At 48.3% G+C, this 22466-nt stretch overlaps 2 protein-coding genes across 2 annotated transcripts in view; both read left to right on the top strand.

Annotated features, from left to right (window-relative positions):
• Nucleotides 1–5135: 5135 nt before the first annotated feature.
• Nucleotides 5136–7544, top strand: LOC139249326 (alpha-tectorin-like). The gene is made up of 3 exons (XM_070872305.1): nucleotides 5136–5151; nucleotides 5662–6260; nucleotides 6933–7544. Exons 1-3 carry the CDS (start codon nucleotides 5136–5138, stop codon nucleotides 7542–7544), a joined length of 1227 nt encoding a protein of 408 aa, XP_070728406.1.
• A 648-nt stretch (nucleotides 7545–8192) lies between these two features.
• The window catches only part of LOC139249325 (IgGFc-binding protein-like), a 43434-nt gene continuing 29160 nt past the window's right edge, over nucleotides 8193–22466 (top strand). Inside the window, exons 1-8 of the mRNA XM_070872304.1 lie at nucleotides 8193–8214; nucleotides 9618–10216; nucleotides 10883–11453; nucleotides 13572–14170; nucleotides 14843–15413; nucleotides 17529–18127; nucleotides 18794–19364; nucleotides 21483–22081. Of these exons, the coding sequence (XP_070728405.1) occupies nucleotides 8193–8214; nucleotides 9618–10216; nucleotides 10883–11453; nucleotides 13572–14170; nucleotides 14843–15413; nucleotides 17529–18127; nucleotides 18794–19364; nucleotides 21483–22081 (4131 nt within the window). The remainder of the gene's footprint in view (nucleotides 8215–9617; nucleotides 10217–10882; nucleotides 11454–13571; nucleotides 14171–14842; nucleotides 15414–17528; nucleotides 18128–18793; nucleotides 19365–21482; nucleotides 22082–22466) is intronic.

Genomic DNA, 22466 nt, shown 5'->3' with positions numbered 1-22466 from the left:
CGCTGGGTGCGCCGACGACACAGGCCCAGCGGGGCCCGTGTGTGGGGAAGAAACGCGCCGAGTCTACGCCTCGGGGGCTCACTGCGGCATTCTGAGCAACGCCACTGGGCCTTTCCGCCATTGCCACCCGGAGCTGAACCCCGCCATTTACTCCGACAACTGTGTGTTTGATCTGTGCGCGTTGGCGGGAGACCACGCCACCCTGTGCCAGGCCATTGGGTCTTACGCCTCGGAGTGTCAGAGAAGGGGCATCACCATCGGAGAGTGGAGAAACGCAACGCGCTGTGGTAATGCAATGGGGTCTTTGGGAACCTCAATATTTGATTGACACAAGGGTCCCGTTGAATGTCCCGGTCTCTGTATCTGACAGACCTGTGTATCAGAAACAACAATCTTGACCAAAAAATTGAAAAACGTGGAAAAAAATAGACTATGAAAGAAAACTAGCAATAAATATAAGAAAAGATTGTAAGAGCTTCTATCAGTTTCTAAAGATGAAGAGGAGCAAAAATAAACATTGGTCCCTTAGAGACTGAGACAGAAGGAATTATTATCAGGAATAAGGAAAGGCCAGAAATGTTAACTATATTTTGAATCTGTCCTCAGTGCAGAAGAACCAAAAAGCTTACCTAAAATGTTTGGAAACAAGGGTCTAATAAGGGTGAGGAAATTAATGTGATCAATACAAATTGAGAAAAAGTACCAGAGAAAGTAATGGCACTAAAATATAACAAATCCCCTGCAACTGATGGCCTACATCCTAGGGTCTAAAATAAGTGCCTGTAGAGATCGTGGATGGGCGATTTTGATCTTTCAAAGTTTCCGAGATTCTAGAACGGCCCCAGTAGATCGGAAGGTAACAAATGTAACACCGCTATTCAAGAAAGGAAGGAGAGAGAAAACCGGGAAGTACAGGCCAGTTAGCCTGATAACAGTCGTCGGGAAATTGCTGGAATCCGTCAGGGCACTTACATAATCATAACATGATTAGGCAGAATCAACATGGTTTTATGAAAGGGAAATCCTGTTTGACAAATTTATTCGAGCTTTGTGAGCATGTAACTAACAGGGTAGATAAAGCGGAGCCAGTCGAGGTTGTACATTTGGATTTCCAAAAGGCATTCGATAAGGTGCAATATAAAAGGTTATTACACAAGATAAGGGCTCATGGGAATGGGGGTAATGTATTAGCATGAATATAGAAGTGGATAGGGCTACGGAGCAGGAGTTGCAATGTCGGATTAGGCTGGATAGCTCATGGTCGGCCATGTCACAGATGATGTGCCAAAGTGGACTCCGCCCGTGTTGTGAATGTGTATGTTTCTATGATTCTATTGTTGAAACAGATCTGACATTTCCAACATTTCCAAGCAGTGATCTATCAGAATAGAACCTGTAAACTATTACTGATCTTTACCAATCTGCTTGGTGTTGTCTTGGTAAAGCTGCCACTGGCAAAAGTATGTCAAGGGCGGAACAAGTTCCATGTTCATTGATCGAAATCCATGCAGCAAAGATAATTCGCCTAAACTCATTGACCATCAGCCAGAAGGGCAGTGCGAGGCATTGGTTCAAAGAGAACCTCGGAACAAGGTCAGCGAGTAATCTTTCGATCAGGACTTTTGGCGCGCCGGATGGTTTTAGGAAGAGGGGGATGGGGGAAATTATATCATAATTTATCCATTTCTGCACTTTACTTTAACCACCTGTAAATGTGTGTTGCAGAACTCCCCTGCCCGGCGCACAGTCACTACGACCCCTGCACCACCGCTTGTCCGGCCACTTGCTCCGACACCACGGCACCTTTACACTGCGACCAGCCCTGTACGGAAAGCTGCGCGTGTGACGACGGTTACATCCTGAGCGCCGGGAACTGCGTGGCCCTCAGTCAGTGCGGCTGCTCGTTCCAGGGCCGTTATTACAGCAGAGGGGACACCGTGGTCCTCACCGAGACCTGCAGCAGGAGATGCACCTGTGGAAACAGCGCCCCGAACCTCACCTGCGAGGATTCCGGCTGCGGGCTCCGTGAAGACTGCCGCCTGGTCGACGGAGTTCGGGGCTGCTACCCCCGGGACTGCGCCACCTGCTGGGCGTCTGGCGACCCCCATTATCACACCTTTGACGGGAAAGCCTTTGATTTCCAAGGCACCTGTAGATACACCTTCAGCAAGTACTGCGAGCCGGCGGCAAACCTCACCACGTTCAGCGTGGAGGTGGAAAACGATCACCGCGGCTCCACGGCGGTGTCCTGGACACGTCTGGTCGAAGTCCAGGTGTACGGACATCGGATCCTGGTGACAAGAGGCAACACTGGAACAGTTCAGGTAAATACCAGCAACATGTATAAAGAGCGTGTGTGTGTTACACGTTGACTGTGAGATGGAGCAGGAAGGCAGGAGGGGGATACAAGGGGTTAAATTACGCGGAGTGATTTCATGGATTTTACAGGTTAAGGGGTGATTCTATCTAAGATTTGAAGATATTAAGGCGAACTGATAGGTTAGATGAAGGGAAACAATGTCCGATTGGGGAGTCCAGGACTAGCGAACACAGTTTAAAAATTAGACCCACTCCATTCAGGAGTGACATTAGGAAACACTTCTACACACAAAGGGCGGTAGAAGTTTGGAGCTTTCTTCCACAGGCAGCAATTGATGCTGGAACAATTGTTAATTTTAAATTGGAAATGGAATAATTTTTGTTAACTGAAGGTAATAAGGGATATGGGGCAATGGTGGATGGACTGAGTTAGCTCACAGATTAGCCATGACCTCATTGAATGGAGGAACAGGCTCGAGAGGCTGAATAGCCTCCTCCTGGTCATATCCCTTAGTTCATCTAAACGTTACCAGGCGAACTGTGGAGTTTACTCAGATTCACAGGGACATGTCTCCTCGTCGGGAGGATAGGGAGAAGTTGTCGATGGTATATTTCCATATCTCACTCAGCTCCTGTATCTCCTTCCCCTGTCTGCAGGTAGATGGCGAGACTGTTAATTTGCCGGTGAGCTTAGAGTCGGGTAAAGTCCGCGTTACCCACACCGGATCGTCGGCCGTGTTGCGGACAGATTTTGGCCTGAGCGTCTCCTACGACTGGAACCATTACGCGGCAGTGACAGTTCCGGGGACCTATTCCGGGTCCCTGTGCGGGCTCTGCGGGGACTATAACGGGGACGCATCCGACGATTTCGCCTCCCCCAACGGCACGGCCTTAACCGGGTCCTCGGCGTTCGGGAACAGCTGGAAAAGCCCAACCTCTGGCGCTGGGTGTGCCGACGACGCTGGTCCACCGGGCCCCTTGTGCACTGAAGAAGCGCGCCGAGTCTACGTCAGGGGGAGTCACTGCGGCATTTTGAGCGACCCCATTGGGCCTTTCCGCCGATGCCAACCGGAACTGATCCCCGCCATTTACTCCGACAACTGTGCGTTTGATCTGTGCGCGTTGGTGGGAGACCACACCACCCTGTGTCAGGCCGTTGGGTCATACGCCTCGGAGTGTCAGAGAAGGGGCGTCACGATCGGAGATTGGAGAAATGCAACGCGCTGTGGTAATGCAATGGGGTCTTTGGGAACCTCAATATTTGCTTGACACAAGTGTCCATTGAAGGTCCCGGTCTCTGTATCTGACAGATCTGTGTTTTAGAAACAACAATGTTGACCAGAAAATTGAAACAAGTGGAAAAAAATAGACTATGAAAGAAAACTAGCAACAAATTTTAAAAAAGATTGAAGAGCTGCTATCAATGTCTAAAAAGGAAGAGTAGCAAAAGCAAACGTTGGTCCCTTAGAGACTGAGGCAGAAGGAATTATTATCGGGAATAAGGAAAGTGCTGAAATGTTAAACTATATTTTGTATTTGTCTTCAGTGCAGCAAAACCAAAAAGCTTCCCTAAAATGTTTGGAAACGAGGGTCTAATAAGGGTGAGGAAATTAATCAATACAAGTTGAGAAAATGTACTAGAGAAACTGATGGGACTAAAAGTTAACAAATCCCCTGCACCTGACCACCTACATCTAAAGGGTCTAAAAGAAGTGCCTGTGGAGATAGTGGAAGGGTGATTTTGATCTTTGAAAGTTCCTGAGATTCTAGAATGGTCCCAGTGGATTGGAAGGTAGCAAATGTAACGCCGGTATTAAAGAAAGGAAGGAGAGAGAAAACCGGGAAGGACAGGCCACTTAGCCTGATAACACTCGTTGGGAAAATCTTGGAATCCATCAGCGCACTTACATAATCATAACATGATTAAGCAGATTCAACATGGTTTAATGAAAGGGAAATCCTGTTTGACAGATGTTTAGAGCTTTGTGAGCAAGTATAACAGGGTAGATAAAGAGGAGCCAGTCGAGCTTGTATATTTGGATTTGCAAAAGGCATTCGATACGATGGCATATGGAAGATTATTACATCAGTCATTGAATGTAGGCATACAGGTACAGAAAGCGGTGAAGAAGACAAATGGCATGTTGGCCTTCATAGCGAGATGATTTGAGTATAGGAGCTGAGAGGTCTTGCCGCAGTTGTACGGGGCCTTGGTGAGGCCAAACCTTGAATATTGTGCACAGTCTTGGTCTTCTAATCTGATGAAGGATATTCTTATTATTGAGGGAGTGCAGCGAAGGTTCACCAGACTGATTCCCGGGATGGCAGGACTGAAGAAACACTGGATCGACTAGACTTCTATTTACTGGAATTTAGACGAATGAGAGAGGATCACAGAAACATATAAAATTCTGATCGGATTGGACAAGTTAGATGCAGGTAGAATGTTCCCAATGTTGGCGAAGTCCAGAACCAGGGGTCACAGTACAAGGATAAGGAGTAAGCCATTTAGGACCGAGATGTGGAGAAACTTATTCATTCAGAGAATTGTGAACCTGTGGAATTCTCTACCACAGAAAGTTGTTGAGGCCAGTTCGTTAGATATATTGAAAAGGGAGTTAAATGTGGCCCTTGCGGCTAATGGGATCAAGGGGTATGGAGAGAAAGCAGGAATGGGGTACTGAAGTTGCATGATCAGCCATGATCATATTGAATGGAGGTGCAGCCTCGAAGGGCCGAATGGCCTACTCCTACACCTATTTTCTATGTTTCTATGTTTCTATAAGGGCTCTTGGGAAAGTAGGTAAAATATTAGCATGGATATAGAAGACGGTAGGGCTATGGAGCAAGAATTCCAATGCAGGATTAGGCTGGATAGATCTTGGTCGACCGGGTCAGATACTTGGGCCAAAATGGACTCCGCCCGTGCTGTGAATTTGTATGTTTCTATGATTCTATTGTTGCAATAGATCTGACAAATCCAATTGCCATGCAGTGATCCTTCAGAACAGAACCTGTAAACTATTACAGATCTTTACCAACCTGCTTGGTGTTATCTTGGTTGAGCTGTCAGGGGCTAAAGTGTGTCAAGAGCGGAATAAGTTCCATGTTCATTGATAGAAATCTGTGCAGTAAAGATAATTCGTCTGAACGCATTGACCATCAGCCAGAAGGGTAGAGCGAGGCACTGGTTCAAAGGGAAGCTCACAACAAGGTCAGGGAGTAATCTTTCGCTCAGCGCTTTTGGCGCCCGGTTTTTCGAAGAGGGGGATGGGGGGAAATTACATCACGATTTATCTGCTTCTGCACTTTACTTTAACCACCTGTAAATGTGTGTTGCAGAACTCCCCTGCCCGGCGCACAGTCACTACGACCCCTGCACCACCGCTTGTCCGGCCAGTTGCTCCGATACCACGGCACCTTTACACTGCGACCAGCCCTGTACGGAAAGCTGCGCGTGTGACGACGGCTACATCCTGAGCGCTGGGACCTGCGTGGCCCTCAGTCAGTGCGGCTGCTCATTCCAGGGCCGTTATTACAGCAGAGGGGACACCGTGCTCCTAACAGAGACCTGCAGCAGGAGATGCACTTGTGGGAACACCGCCCCGAACCTCACCTGCGAGGATTCAGGCTGCGGGCTCCACGAAGAATGCCGCTTGGTGGATGGAGTGCGGGACTGCTACCCCCGGGACAGCGCCACCTGCTGGGCGTCGGGCGACCCCCATTATCACACCTTTGACGGGAAAGCCTTTGATTTCCAAGGCACCTGTAGATACACCTTCAGCAAGTACTGCGACCCGGCGGGAAACTTGAACACGTTCAGCGTGGAGGTGGAAAACGATCACCGCGGCTCCACGGCGGTGTCCTGGACACGTCTGGTCGAAGTCCAGGTGTACGGACATCGGATCCTGGTGACCAGAGGCAACACTGGAACAGTTCAGGTAAATACCAGCAACATGCATAAAGAGCGCGTGTGTGTTACACGTTGACTGTGACATGGAGCAGGAATGTAGGAGGGGGACACAAGGGGTTAAATTACAAGCAGTGATTACACAATGTGGTGTTGTGTTCCGTGGATTTCAGCGGTTAAGGGGTGATTCGATCTAAGATTTGAAGATATTAAGGCGAACTGATAGGGTAGATGGAGGGAAATAATGTCCGATTGGGAAGTACAGGACCATCGAACACAGTTTAAAAATTAGACCCACTCCATTCAGGAGTGACATTAGGAAACACTTCTACACACAAAGGGCGGTAGACGTTTGGAGCTTTCTTCCACAGGCAGCAATTGATGCTGGAACAATTGTTAATTTTAAATTGGAAATGGAATATTTTTTGTTAACTGAAGGTAATAAGGGATATGGGGCAATGGTGGATGGACTGAGTTAGCTCACAGATTAGCCATGACTTCATTGAATGGAGGAATAGGCTCGAGAGGCTGAATAGCCTCCTCCTGGTCATATCCCTTAGTTCATATAAACGTTACCAGGCGAACTGTGGAGTTTACTCAGATTCACAGGGACATGTCTCCTCGTCGGGAGGATAGGGAGAAGTTGTAGATGGTATATTTCCATATCTCACTCAGCTCCTCTATCTCATTCCCCTGTCTGCAGGTTGATGGCGAGACTGTTAATTTGCCGGTGATCTTAGAGTCGGGTAAAGTCCGCGTTACCCACACCGGATCGTCGGCCGTGTTGCGGACAGATTTTGGCCTGAGCGTCTCCTACGACTGGAACCATTACGCGGCAGTGACAGTTCCGGGGACCTATTCCGGGTCCCTGTGCGGGCTCTGCGGGGACTATAACGGGGACGCATCCGACGATTTCGCCTCCCCCAACGGCACGGCCTTAACCGGGTCCTCGGCGTTCGGGAACAGCTGGAAAAGCCCAACCTCTGGCGCTGGGTGTGCCGACGACTCTGGTCCACCGGGCCCCTTGTGCACTGAAGAAGCGCGCCGAGTCTACGCCTCGGGGAGTCACTGCGGCATTTTGAACGACCCCACTGGGCCTTTCCGCCAATGCCACCCGGAGCTGAGCCCCGCCATTTACTCCGACAACTGTGCGTTTGATCTGTGCACGTTGGCGGGAGACCACACCACCCTGTGCCAGGCCATTGGGTCATACGCCTCGGAGTGTCAGAGAAGGGGCATCACGATCGGAGATTGGAGAAACGCAACGCGCTGTGGTAATGGAATGGGGTCTTTGGGAACCTCAATATTTGCTTGACACAAGTGTCCATTGAAGGTCCCGGTCTCTGTATCTGACAGATCTGTGTTTTAGAAACAACAATGTTGACCAGAAAATTGAAACAAGTGGAAAAAAATAGACTATGCAAGAAAACTAGCAACAAATATAAAAAAAGATTGAAGAGCTGCTATCAATGTCTAAAACGGAAGAGTAGCAAAAGCAAACGTTGGTCCCTCAGAGACTGAGGCAGAGGAATTATTATCGGGAATAAGGAAAGTGCTGAAATGTTAAACTATATTTTGTATCTGTCTTCAGTGCAGGAAAACCAAAAAGCTTCCCTAAAATGTTTGGAAACAAGGGTCTAATAAGGGTGGGGAAATTAATCAATACAAGTTGAGAAAATGTACTAGAGAAACTGATGGGACTAAAAGTTAACAAATCCCCTGCACCTGACCACCTACATCTAAAGGGTCTAAAAGAAGTGCCTGTGGAGATAGTGGAAGGGTGATTTTGATCTTTGAAAGTTCCTGAGATTCTAGAATGGTCCCAGTGGATTGGAAGGGAGCAAATGTAACGCCGGTATTAAAGAAAGGAAGGAGAGAGAAAACCGGGAAGGACAGGCAGTTAGCCTGATAACACTCGTTGGGAAAATCTTGGAATCCATCAGCACACTTACATAACCATAACATGATTAAGCAGATTCAACATGGTATTATGAAACGGAAATCCTGTTTGACAGATGTTTAGAGCTTTGTGAGCAAGTATAACAGGGTAGAAAAAGGGAAGCCAGTCGAGGTTGTATATTTGGATTTCCAAAAGGCATTCGATACGATGGCATATGGAAGGTTATTACACCAGTCATTGAATGTAGGCATACAGGTACAGCAAGCGGTGAAGAAGACAAATGACATGTTGGCCTTCATAGCGAGAGGATTTGAGTATAGGACCTGGGAGGTCTTGCCGCAGTTGTACAGGGCCTTGGTGAGGCCAAACCTTGAATATTGTACACAGTTTTGGTCTTCTAATCTTAATATGGACATTCTTATGGTTGAGGGAGTGCAGCGAAGGTTCACCAGACTGATTCCCGGGATGGCAGGACTGAAGAAACACTGGATCGACTCGGCTTCTATTTACTGGAATTTAGACGAATGAGAGAGGATCACATAGAAACATATAAAATTCTGATCGGATTGGACAGGTTAGATGCAGGTAGATTGCTCCCAATGTTGGCGAAGTCCAGAACCAGGGGTCACAGTGCAAGGATAAGGAGTTAGCCATTTAGGACCGAGATGAGGAGAAACGTCTTCACTCAGAGAATTGTGAACCTGTGGAATTCTCTACAACAGAAAGTTGTTGAGGCCAGTTCGTTAGATATATTGAAAAGGAAGTTAAATATGGCCCTTGCGGCTAATGGGATCAAGGGGTATGGAGAGAAAGCAGGAATGGGGTACTGAAGTTGCATGATCAGCCATGATCATATTGAATGGAGGTGCAGGCTCGAAGGGCCGAATGGCCTACTCCTACACCTATTTTCTATGTTTCTATGTTTCTATAAGGGCTGTTGGGAAAGGAGGTAAAATATTAGCACGGATATTGAAGAGGGTAGGGCTACGGAGCAAGAATTCCAATGCCGGATTAGGCTGGATAGCTCTTGGTCGGCCGGGTCAGACACTTGGACCAAAATGGACTCCGCCCGTGCTGTGAATTTGTATGTTTCTATGATTCTATTGTTGCAACAGATCCGACAAATCCAATTGCCATGCAGTGATCCTTCAGAACAGAACCTGTAAACTATTGCAGATCTTTACCAACCTGCTTGCTGTTATCTTGGTGGAGCTGTCAGGGGCTAAAGTGTGTCAAGAGCGGAATAATTTCCATGTTCATTGATAGAAATCTGTGCAGTAAAGATAATTCGTCTGAACGCATTGACCATCAGCCAGAAGGGTAGAGCGAGGCACTGGTTCAAAGGGAAGCTCACAACAAGGTCAGGGAGTAATCTTTCGCTCAGGGCATTTGGCGCCCGGTTTTTCGAAGAGGGGGATGGGGGGAAATTACATCACGATTTATCTGCTTCTGCACTTTACTTTAACCACCTGTAAATGTGTGTTGCAGAACTCCCCTGCCCGGCGCACAGTCACTACGACCCCTGCACCACCGCTTGTCCGGCCAGTTGCTCCGATACCACGGCACCTTTACACTGCGACCAGCCCTGTACGGAAAGTTGCGCGTGTGACGACGGCTACATCCTGAGCGCTGGGACCTGCGTGGCTCTCAGTCAGTGCGGCTGCTCATTCCAGGGCCGTTATTACAGCAGAGGGGACACCGTGCTCCTAACAGAGACCTGCAGCAGGAGATGCACCTGTGGGAACACCCCCCCGAACCTCACCTGCGAGGATTCTGGCTGCGGGCTCCACGAAGAATGCCGCTTGGTGGATGGAGTGCGGGACTGCTACCCCCGGGACAGCGCCACCTGCTGGGCGTCGGGCGACCCCCATTATCACACCTTTGACGGGAAAGCCTTTGATTTCCAAGGCACCTGTAGATACACCTTCAGCAAGTACTGCGACCCGGCGGGAAACCTGAACACGTTCAGCGTGGAGGTGGAAAACGATCACCGTGGCTCCACGGCGGTGTCCTGGACACGTCTGCTCGAAGTCCAGGTGTACGGACATCGGATCCTGGTGACCAGAGGCAACACTGGAACAGTTCAGGTAAATACCAGCAACATGCATAAAGTGCGTGTTACACGTTGACTGTGACATGGAGCAGGAAGGTAGGAGGGGGACACAAGGGGTTAAATTACGAGCAATAATTACACAATGTGGTGTTGTGTTCCGTGGATTTCAGAGGTTAAGGGGTGATTCTATCTAAGATTTGAAGATATTAAGGCGAACTGATAGGGTAGATGGAGGGAAATAATGTCCGATTGGGGAGTACAGGACCATCGAACACAGTTTAAAAATTAGACCCACTCCATTCAGGAGTGACATGAGGAAACACTTCGACACACAAAGGGCGGTAGACGTTTGGAGCATTCTTCCACAGGCAGCAATTGATGCTGGAACAATTGTTAATTTTAAACTGGAAATGGAATAATTTTTGTTAACTGAAGGTAATAAGGGATATGGGGCAATGGTGGATGGACTGAGTTAGCTCACAGATTAGCAATGACCTCATTGAATGGAGAAACAGGCTCGAGAGGCTGAATAGCCTCCTCCTGATCATATCCGTTAGTTCATATAAACGTTACCAGGCGAACTGTGGAGTTTACTCAGATTCACAGGGACATGTCTCCTCGTCGGGAGGATAGGGAGAAGTTGTCGATGGTATATTTCCATATCTCACTCAGCTCCTGTATCTCATTCCCCTGTCTGCAGGTTGATGGCGAGACCGTTAACTTGCCGGTGGTCTTAGAGTCGGGTAAAGTCCGCGTTACCCACAGTGGATCGGCGTCCGGGCTGTTTACGGATTTTGGCCTGAGCGTCTCCTACGACTGGAACCATTACGCGGCAGTGACAGTTCCGGGGACCTATTCCGGGTCCCTGTGCGGGCTCTGCGGGGACTATAACGGGGACGCATCCGACGATTTCGCCTCCCCCAACGGCACGGCCTTAACCGGGTCCTCGGCGTTCGGGAACAGCTGGAAAAGCCCAACCTCTGGCGCTGGGTGTGCCGACGACTCTGGTCTACCTGGCCCCTTGTGCACTGAAGAAGCGCGCCGAGTCTACGCCTCGGGGAGTCACTGCGGCATTTTGAACGACCCCACTGGGCCTTTCCGCCAATGCCACCCGGAGCTGAGCCCCACCATTTACTCCGACAACTGTGCGTTTGATCTGTGCACGTTGGCGGGAGACCACACCACCCTGTGTCAGGCCGTTAGGTCATACGCCTCGGAGTGTCAGAGAAGGGGCGTCACGATCGGAGATTGGAGAAACGCAACGCGCTGTGGTAATGGAATGGGGTCTTTGGCAACCTCAATATTTGCTTGACACAACTGTCCATTGAAGGTCCCGGTCTCTGTATCTGACAGATCTGTGTTTTAGACACAACAATGTTGACCAAAAAATTGAAACAAGTGGAAAAAAATAGACTATGAAAGAAAACCAGCAACAAATATAAAAAAAGATTGTAAGAGCTGCTATCAATGTCTAAAAAGGAAGAGTAGCAAAAGCAAACGTTGGTCCCTTAGAGACTGAGGCAGAAGGAATTATTATCGGGAATAAGGAAAGTGCTGAAATGTTAAACTATATTTTGTATCTGTCTTCAGTGCAGCAAAACCTAAAAGCTTCCCTAAAATGTTTGGAAACAAGGGTCGAATGAGGGTGAGGAAATTAATCAATGCAAGTTGAGAAAATGTACTAGAGAAACTGATGGGACTAAAAGTTAACAAATCCCCTGAACCTGACCGCCTACATCCTAAGGGTCTAAAAGAAGTGCCTGTGGAGATAGTGGAAGGGCGATTTTGATCTTTGAAAGTTTCTGAGATTCTAGAATGGTCCCAGTGGATTGGAAGGTAGCAAATTTAAAGCCGGTATTAAAGAAAGGAAGGAGAGAGAAAACCAGGAAGGACAGGCAAGTTAGCCTGATAACACTCGTTGGGAAAATCTTGGAATCCATCAGCGCACTTACATAATCATAACATGATTAAGTAGATTCAGCATGGTTTAATGAAAGGGAAATCCTGTTTGACAGATGTTTAGAGCTTTGTGAGCAAGTATAACAGGGTAGATAAAGGGGAGCCAGTCGAGGTTATATATTTGGATTTCCAAAAGGCATTCGATACGATGGCATATGGAAGGTTATTACATCAGTCATTGAATGTAGGCATACAGGTACAGCAAGCGGTGAAGAAGACAAATGGCATGTTGGCCTTCATAGCGAGAGGACTTGAATATGGGAGCAGAGAGGTCTTGCCGCAGTTGTACGGGGCCTTGGTGAGGCCAAACCTTGAATATTGTGCACAGTCTTGGTCTTCTAATCTGATGAAGGATATTCTTATTATTGAGGGAGTGCAGCGAAGGTTCACCAGACTGATTCCCGGGATGGCAGGACTGAAGAAACACTGGATCGACTCGGCTTCTATTTACTGGAATTTAGACGAATGAGAGAGGATCACATAGAAACATATAAAATTCTGATCGGATTGGACAAGTTAGATGCAGGTAGAATATTCCCAATGTTGGAGAACTCCAGAACCAGGGGTCACAGTACAAGGATAAGGGGTAAGCTATTTAGGACCGAGATGTGGAGAAACTTCTTCACTCAGAGAATTGTGAACCTGTGGAATTCTCTACCACAGAAAGTTGTTGATGCCAGTTCGTTAGATATATTGAAAAGGGAGTTAAATGTGGCTCTTGCGGCTAAAGGGATCAAGGGGTATGGAGAGAAAGCAGGAATGGGGTACTGAAGTTGCATGATCAGCCATGATCATATTGAATGGAGGTTGCAGCCTCGAAGGGCCGAATGGTCTACTCCTACACCTATTTTCTATGTTTCTATGTTTCTATAAGGGCTCTTGGGAAAGGAGGTAATATATTAGCACGGATATTGAAGAGGGTAGGGCTACGGAGCAAGAATTCCAATGCAGGATTAGGCTGGATAGATCTTGGTCGGCCGGGTCAGACACTTGGGCCAAAATGGACACCGCCCGTGCTGTGAATTTGTATGTTTCTATGATTCTATTGTTGCAACAGATCTGACAAATCCAATTGCCATGCAGTGATCCTTCAGAACAGAACCTGTAAACTATTACAGGTCTTTACCAACCTGCTTGGTGTTACCTTGGTAGAGATGTCAGGGGCTAAAGTGTGTCAAGAGCGGAATAAGTTCCATGTTCATTAATAGAAATCTGTGCAGTAAAGATAATTCGCCTGAACTCATTGACCATCAGCCAGAAAGATAGAGCGAGGCACTGGTTCAAAGGGAAGCTCACAACAAGGTCAGGGAGTAATCTTTCGCTCAGGGCTTTTGACGCCCGGTTTTTCGAAGAGGGGGATGGGGGGAAATGACATCACGATTTATCTGCTTCTGCACTTTACTTTAACCACCTGTAAATGTGTGTTGCAGAACTCCCCTGCCCGGCCCACAGTCACTACGACCCCTGCACCACCGCTTGTCCGGCCAGTTGCTCCGATACCACGGCACCTTTACACTGCGACCAGCCCTGTACGGAAAGTTGCGCGTGTGACCACGGCTACATCCTGAGCGCCGGGACGTGCGTGGCCCTCAGTCAGTGCGGCTGCTCATTCCAGGGCCGTTATTACAGCAGAGGGGACACCGTGCTCCTAACAGAGACCTGCAGCAGGAGATGCACCTGTGGGAACACCGCCTCGAACCTCACCTGCGAGGATTCAGGCTGCGGGCTCCACGAAGATTGCCGCTTGGTGGATGGAGTGCGTGACTGCTACCCCCGGGACAGCGCCACCTGCTGGGCGTCGGGCGACCCCCATTATCACACCTTTGACGGGAAAGCCTTTGATTTCCAAGGCACCTGTAGATACACCTTCAGCAAGTACTGCGACCCGGCGGGAAACCTGAACACGTTCAGCGTGGAGGTGGAAAACGATCACCGTGGCTCCACGGCGATGTCCTGGACACGTCTGGTCGAAGTCCAGGTGTACGGACATCGGATCCTGGTGACCAGAGGCAACACTGGAACAGTTCAGGTAAATACCAGCAACATGCATAAAGAGCGTGTGCGTGTTACACGTTGACTGTGACATGGAGCAGGAAGGTAGGAGGGGGACAGAAGGTGTTAAATTACGAGCAGTGATTACACAATGTGGTGTTGTGTTCCGTGGATTTCAGAGGTCAAGGGGTGATTCTATCTAAGATTCGAAGATATTAAGGCGAACTGATAGGGTAGATGGAGGGAAATAATGTCCGATTGGGGAGTACAGGACCATCGAACACAGTTTAAAAATTAGACCCACTCCATTCAGGAGTGACATGCGGAAACACTTCGACACACAAAGGGCGGTAGACGTTTGGAGCATTCTTCCACAGGCAGCAATTGATGCTGGAACAATTGTTAATTTTAAATTGGAAATGGAACAATTTTTGTTAACTGAAGGTAATAAGGGATATGGGGCAATGATGGATGGACTGAGTTAGCTCACAGATTAGCCATGACCTCATTGAATGGAGGAACAGGCTCGAGAGGCTGAATAGCCTCCTCCTGATCATATCCCTTAGTTCATATAAACGTTACCAGGCGAACTGTGGAGTTTACTCAGATTCACAGGGACATGTCTCCTCGTCGGGAGGATAGGGAGAAGTTGTCGATGGTATATTTCCATATCTCACTCAACTCCTCTATCTAATTCCCCTGTCTGCAGGTTGATGGCGAGACCGTTAATTTGCCGGTGATCTTAGAGTCGGGTAAAGTCCGCGTTACCCACAGTGGATCGGCGGCCGGGCTGTGGACGGATTTTGGCCTGAGCGTCTCCTACGACTGGAACCATTACGCGGCAGTGACAGTTCCGGGGACCTATTCCGGGTCCCTGTGCGGGCTCTGCGGGGACTATAACGGGGACGCATCCGACGATTTCACCTCCCCCAACGGCACGGCCTTAACCGGGTCCTCGGCGTTCGGGAACAGCTGGAAAAGCCCAACCTCTGGCGCTGGGTGTGCCGACGACTCTGGTCCACCTGGCCCCTTGTGCACTGAAGAAGCGCGCCGAGTCTACGCCTCGGGGAGTCACTGCGGCATTTTGAACGACCCCATTGGGCCTTTCCGCCGATGCCACCCGGAGCTGAGCCCCGCCATTTACTCCGACAACTGTGCGTTTGATCTGTGTGCGTTGGCGGGAGACCACACCACCCTGTGTCAGGCCATTGGGTCATACGCCTCGGAGTGTCAGAGAAGGGTCGTCACGATCGGAGATTGGAGAAACGCAACGCGCTGTGGTAATGCAATGGGGTCTTTGGCAACCTCAATATTTGCTTGACACAAGCGTCCATTGAAGGTCCCGGTCTCTGTATCTGACAGATCTGTGTTTCAGAATCAACAATGTTGGCCAGAAAATTGAAACAAGTGGAAAAAAATAGACTATGAAAGAAAACTAGCAACAAATATAAAAAAAGATTGAAGAGCTGCTATCAATGTCTAAAAAGGAAGAGTAGCAAAAGCAAACGTTGGTCCCTCAGAGACTGAGGCAGAAGGAATTATTATCGGGAATAAGGAAAGTGCTGAAATGTTAAACTATATTTTGTATCTGTCTTCAGTGCAGCAAAACCAAAAAGCTTCCCTAAAATGTTTGGAAACAAGGGTCTAATAAGGGTGGGGAAATTAATCAATACAAGTTGAGAAAATGTACTAGAGAAACTGATGGGACTAAAAGTTAACAAATCCCCTGCACCTGACCGCCTACATCTAAAGGGTCTAAAAGAAGTGCCTGTGGAGATAGTGGAAGGGTGATTTTGATCTTTGAAAGTTCCTGAGATTCTAGAATGGTCCCAGTGGATTGGAAGGGAGCAAATGTAACGCCGGTATTAAAGAAAGGAAGGAGAGAGAAAACCGGGAAGGACAGGCAGTTAGCCTGATAACACTCGTTGGGAAAATCTTGGAATCCATCAGCACACTTACATAACCATAACATGATTAAGCAGATTCAACATGGTATTATGAAACGGAAATCCTGTTTGACAGATGTTTAGAGCTTTGTGAGCAAGTATAACAGGGTAGAAAAAGGGAAGCCAGTCGAGGTTGTATATTTGGATTTCCAAAAGGCATTCGATACGATGGCATATGGAAGGTTATTACACCAGTCATTGAATGTAGGCATACAGGTACAGCAAGCGGTGAAGAAGACAAATGACATGTTGGCCTTCATAGCGAGAGGATTTGAGTATAGGACCTGGGAGGTCTTGCCGCAGTTGTACAGGGCCTTGGTGAGGACAAACCTTGAATATTGTACACAGTTTTGGTCTTCTAATCTTAATATGGACATTCTTATGGTTGAGGGAGTGCAGCGAAGGTTCACCAGACTGATTCCCGGGATGGCAGGACTGAAGAAACACTGGATCGACTCGGCTTCTATTTACTGGAATTTAGACGAATGAGAGAGGATCACATAGAAACATATAAAATTCTGATCGGATTGGACAGGTTAGATGCAGGTAGATTGCTCCCAATGTTGGCGAAGTCCAGAACCAGGGGTCACAGTGCAAGGATAAGGAGTTAGCCATTTAGGACCGAGATGAGGAGAAACGTCTTCACTCAGAGAATTGTGAACCTGTGGAATTCTCTACAACAGAAAGTTGTTGAGGCCAGTTCGTTAGATATATTGAAAAGGAAGTTAAATATGGCCCTTGCGGCTAATGGGATCAAGGGGTATGGAGAGAAAGCAGGAATGGGGTACTGAAGTTGCATGATCAGCCATGATCATATTGAATGGAGGTGCAGCCTCGAAGGGCCGAATGGCCTACTCCTACACCTATTTTCTATGTTTCTATGTTTCTATAAGGGCTGTTGGGAAAGGAGGTAAAATATTAGCACGGATATTGAAGAGGGTAGGGCTACGGAGCAAGAATTCCAATGCCGGATTAGGCTGGATAGCTCTTGGTCGGCCGGGTCAGACACTTGGACCAAAATGGACTCCGCCCGTGCTGTGAATTTGTATGTTTCTATGATTCTATTGTTGCAACAGATCCGACAAATCCAATTGCCATGCAGTGATCCTTCAGAACAGAACCTGTAAACTATTGCAGATCTTTACCAACCTGCTTGCTGTTATCTTGGTGGAGCTGTCAGGGGCTAAAGTGTGTCAAGAGCGGAATAATTTCCATGTTCATTGATAGAAATCTGTGCAGTAAAGATAATTCGTCTGAACGCATTGACCATCAGCCAGAAGGGTAGAGCGAGGCACTGGTTCAAAGGGAAGCTCACAACAAGGTCAGGGAGTAATCTTTCGCTCAGGGCATTTGGCGCCCGGTTTTTCGAAGAGGGGGATGGGGGGAAATTACATCACGATTTATCTGCTTCTGCACTTTACTTTAACCACCTGTAAATGTGTGTTGCAGAACTCCCCTGCCCGGCGCACAGTCACTACGACCCCTGCACCACCGCTTGTCCGGCCAGTTGCTCCGATACCACGGCACCTTTACACTGCGACCAGCCCTGTACGGAAAGTTGCGCGTGTGACGACGGCTACATCCTGAGCGCTGGGACCTGCGTGGCTCTCAGTCAGTGCGGCTGCTCATTCCAGGGCCGTTATTACAGCAGAGGGGACACCGTGCTCCTAACAGAGACCTGCAGCAGGAGATGCACCTGTGGGAACACCCCCCCGAACCTCACCTGCGAGGATTCTGGCTGCGGGCTCCACGAAGAATGCCGCTTGGTGGATGGAGTGCGGGACTGCTACCCCCGGGACAGCGCCACCTGCTGGGCGTCGGGCGACCCCCATTATCACACCTTTGACGGGAAAGCCTTTGATTTCCAAGGCACCTGTAGATACACCTTCAGCAAGTACTGCGACCCGGCGGGAAACCTGAACACGTTCAGCTTGGAGGTGGAAAACGATCACCGTGGCTCCACGGCGGTGTCCTGGACACGTCTGCTCGAAGTCCAGGTGTACGGACATCGGATCCTGGTGACCAGAGGCAACACTGGAACAGTTCAGGTAAATACCAGCAACATGCATAAAGTGCGTGTTACACGTTGACTGTGACATGGAGCAGGAAGGTAGGAGGGGGACACAAGGGGTTAAATTACGAGCAATAATTACACAATGTGGTGTTGTGTTCCGTGGATTTCAGAGGTTAAGGGGTGATTCTATCTAAGATTTGAAGATATTAAGGCGAACTGATAGGGTAGATGGAGGGAAATAATGTCCGATTGGGGAGTACAGGACCATCGAACACAGTTTAAAAATTAGACCCACTCCATTCAGGAGTGACATGAGGAAACACTTCGACACACAAAGGGCGGTAGACGTTTGGAGCATTCTTCCACAGGCAGCAATTGATGCTGGAACAATTGTTAATTTTAAACTGGAAATGGAATAATTTTTGTTAACTGAAGGTAATAAGGGATATGGGGCAATGGTGGATGGACTGAGTTAGCTCACAGATTAGCAATGACCTCATTGAATGGAGAAACAGGCTCGAGAGGCTGAATAGCCTCCTCCTGATCATATCCGTTAGTTCATATAAACGTTACCAGGCGAACTGTGGAGTTTACTCAGATTCACAGGGACATGTCTCCTCGTCGGGAGGATAGGGAGAAGTTGTCGATGGTATATTTCCATATCTCACTCAGCTCCTGTATCTCATTCCCCTGTCTGCAGGTTGATGGCGAGACCGTTAACTTGCCGGTGGTCTTAGAGTCGGGTAAAGTCCGCGTTACCCACAGTGGATCGGCGGCCGGGCTGTGGACGGATTTTGGCTTGAGCGTCTCCTACGACTGGAACCATTACGCGGCAGTGACAGTTCCGGGGACCTATTCCGGGTCACTGTGCGGGCTCTGCGGGGACTATAACGGGGACGCATCCGACGATTTCGCCTCCCCCAACGGCACGGCCTTAACCGGGTCCTCGGCGTTCGGGAACAGCTGGAAAAGCCCAACCTCTGGCGCTGGGTGTGCCGACGACTCTGGTCTACCTGGCCCCTTGTGCACTGAAGAAGCGCGCCGAGTCTACGCCTCGGGGAGTCACTGCGGCATTTTGAACGACCCCACTGGGCCTTTCCGCCAATGCCACCCGGAGCTGAGCCCCACCATTTACTCCGACAACTGTGCGTTTGATCTGTGCACGTTGGCGGGAGACCACACCACCCTGTGTCAGGCCGTTAGGTCATACGCCTCGGAGTGTCAGAGAAGGGGCGTCACGATCGGAGATTGGAGAAACGCAACGCGCTGTGGTAATGGAATGGGGTCTTTGGCAACCTCAATATTTGCTTGACACAACTGTCCATTGAAGGTCCCGGTCTCTGTATCTGACAGATCTGTGTTTTAGACACAACAATGTTGACCAAAAAATTGAAACAAGTGGAAAAAAATAGACTATGAAAGAAAACCAGCAACAAATATAAAGAAAGATTGTAAGAGCTGCTATCAATGTCTAAAAAGGAAGAGTAGCAAAAGCAAACGTTGGTCCCTTAGAGACTGAGGCAGAAGGAATTATTATCGGGAATAAGGAAAGTGCTGAAATGTTAAACTATATTTTGTATCTGTCTTCAGTGCAGCAAAACCTAAAAGCTTCCCTAAAATGTTTGGAAACAAGGGTCTAATGAGGGTGAGGAAATTAATCAATGCAAGTTGAGAAAATGTACTAGAGAAACTGATGGGACTAAAAGTTAACAAATCCCCTGAACCTGACCGCCTACATCCTAAGGGTCTAAAAGAAGTGCCTGTGGAGATAGTGGAAGGGTGATTTTGATCTTTGAAAGTTTCTGAGATTCTAGAATGGTCCCAGTGGATTGGAAGGTAGCAAATTTAAAGCCGGTATTAAAGAAAGGAAGGAGAGAGAAAACCAGGAAGGACAGGCAAGTTAGCCTGATAACACTCGTTGGGAAAATCTTGGAATCCATCAGCGCACTTACATAATCATAACATGATTAAGTAGATTCAGCATGGTTTAATGAAAGGGAAATCCTGTTTGACAGATGTTTAGAGCTTTGTGAGCAAGTATAACAGGGTAGATAAAGGGGAGCCAGTCGAGGTTATATATTTGGATTTCCAAAAGGCATTCGATACGATGGCATATGGAAGGTTATTACATCAGTCATTGAATGTAGGCATACAGGTACAGCAAGCGGTGAAGAAGACAAATGGCATGTTGGCCTTCATAGCGAGAGGACTTGAATATGGGAGCAGAGAGGTCTTGCCGCAGTTGTACGGGGCCTTGGTGAGGCCAAACCTTGAATATTGTGCACAGTCTTGGTCTTCTAATCTGATGAAGGATATTCTTATTATTGAGGGAGTGCAGCGAAGGTTCACCAGACTGATTCCAGGGATGGCAGGACTGAAGAAACACTGGATCGACTCGGCTTCTATTTACTGGAATTTAGACGAATGAGAGAGGATCACATAGAAACATATAAAATTCTGATCGGATTGGACAAGTTAGATGCAGGTAGAATATTCCCAATGTTGGAGAACTCCAGAACCAGGGGTCACAGTACAAGGATAAGGGGTAAGCTATTTAGGACCGAGATGTGGAGAAACTTCTTCACTCAGAGAATTGTGAACCTGTGGAATTCTCTACCACAGAAAGTTGTTGATGCCAGTTCGTTAGATATATTGAAAAGGGAGTTAAATGTGGCTCTTGCGGCTAAAGGGATCAAGGGGTATGGAGAGAAAGCAGGAATGGGGTACTGAAGTTGCATGATCAGCCATGATCATATTGAATGGAGGTTGCAGCCTCGAAGGGCCGAATGGTCTACTCCTACACCTATTTTCTATGTTTCTATGTTTCTATAAGGGCTCTTGGGAAAGGAGGTAATATATTAGCACGGATATTGAAGAGGGTAGGGCTACGGAGCAAGAATTCCAATGCAGGATTAGGCTGGATAGCTCTTGGTCGGCCGGGTCAGACACTTGGGCCAAAATGGACTCCGCCCGTGCTGTGAATTTGTATGTTTCTATGATTCTATTGTTGCAACAGATCTGACAAATCCAATTGCCATGCAGTGATCCTTCAGAACAGAACCTGTAAACTATTACAGGTCTTTACCAACCTGCTTGGTGTTACCTTGGTAGAGATGTCAGGGGCTAAAGTGTGTCAAGAGCGGAATAAGTTCCATGTTCATTAATAGAAATCTGTGCAGTAAAGATAATTCGCCTGAACTCATTGACCATCAGCCAGAAGGATAGAGCGAGGCACTGGTTCAAAGGGAAGCTCACAACAAGGTCAGGGAGTAATCTTTCGCTCAGGGCTTTTGACGCCCGGTTTTTCGAAGAGGGGGATGGGGGGAAATGACATCACGATTTATCTGCTTCTGCACTTTACTTTAACCACCTGTAAATGTGTGTTGCAGAACTCCCCTGCCCGGCCCACAGTCACTACGACCCCTGCACCACCGCTTGTCCGGCCAGTTGCTCCGATACCACGGCACCTTTACACTGCGACCAGCCCTGTACGGAAAGTTGCGCGTGTGACCACGGCTACATCCTGAGCGCCGGGACGTGCGTGGCCCTCAGTCAGTGCGGCTGCTCATTCCAGGGCCGTTATTACAGCAGAGGGGACACCGTGCTCCTAACAGAGACCTGCAGCAGGAGATGCACCTGTGGGAACACCGCCTCGAACCTCACCTGCGAGGATTCAGGCTGCGGGCTCCACGAAGATTGCCGCTTGGTGGATGGAGTGCGTGACTGCTACCCCCAGGACAGCGCCACCTGCTGGGCGTCGGGCGACCCCCATTATCACACCTTTGACGGGAAAGCCTTTGATTTCCAAGGCACCTGTCGATACACCTTCAGCAAGTACTGCGACCCGGCGGGAAACCTGAACACGTTCAGCGTGGAGGTGGAAAACGATCACCGTAGCTCCACGGCGGTGTCCTGGACACGTCTGGTCGAAGTCCAGGTGTACGGACATCGGATCCTGGTGACCAGAGGCAACACTGGAACAGTTCAGGTAAATACCAGCAACATGCATAAAGAGCGTGTGCGTGTTACACGTTGACTGTGACATGGAGCAGAAAGGTAGGAGGGGGACACAAGGTGTTAAATTACGAGCAGTGATTACACAATGTGGTGTTGTGTTCCGTGGATTTCAGAGGTTAAGGGGTGATTCTATCTAAGATTCGAAGATATTAAGGCGAACTGATAGGGTAGATGGAGGGAAATAATGTCCGATTGGGGAGTACAGGACCATCGAACACAGTTTAAAAATTAGACCCACTCCATTCAGGAGTGACATGCGGAAACACTTCGACACACAAAGGGCGGTAGACGTTTGGAGCATTCTTCCACAGGCAGCAATTGATGCTGGAACAATTGTTAATTTTAAATTGGAAATG

The sequence above is a fragment of the Pristiophorus japonicus genome, unplaced genomic scaffold (assembly GCF_044704955.1).
Source record: "Pristiophorus japonicus isolate sPriJap1 unplaced genomic scaffold, sPriJap1.hap1 HAP1_SCAFFOLD_304, whole genome shotgun sequence".
Classification (NCBI taxonomy): domain Eukaryota; kingdom Metazoa; phylum Chordata; class Chondrichthyes; family Pristiophoridae; genus Pristiophorus; species Pristiophorus japonicus.
Note: the sequence above shows the minus strand (reverse complement) of the source record. Positions and strands in the feature narration are given on the sequence as shown.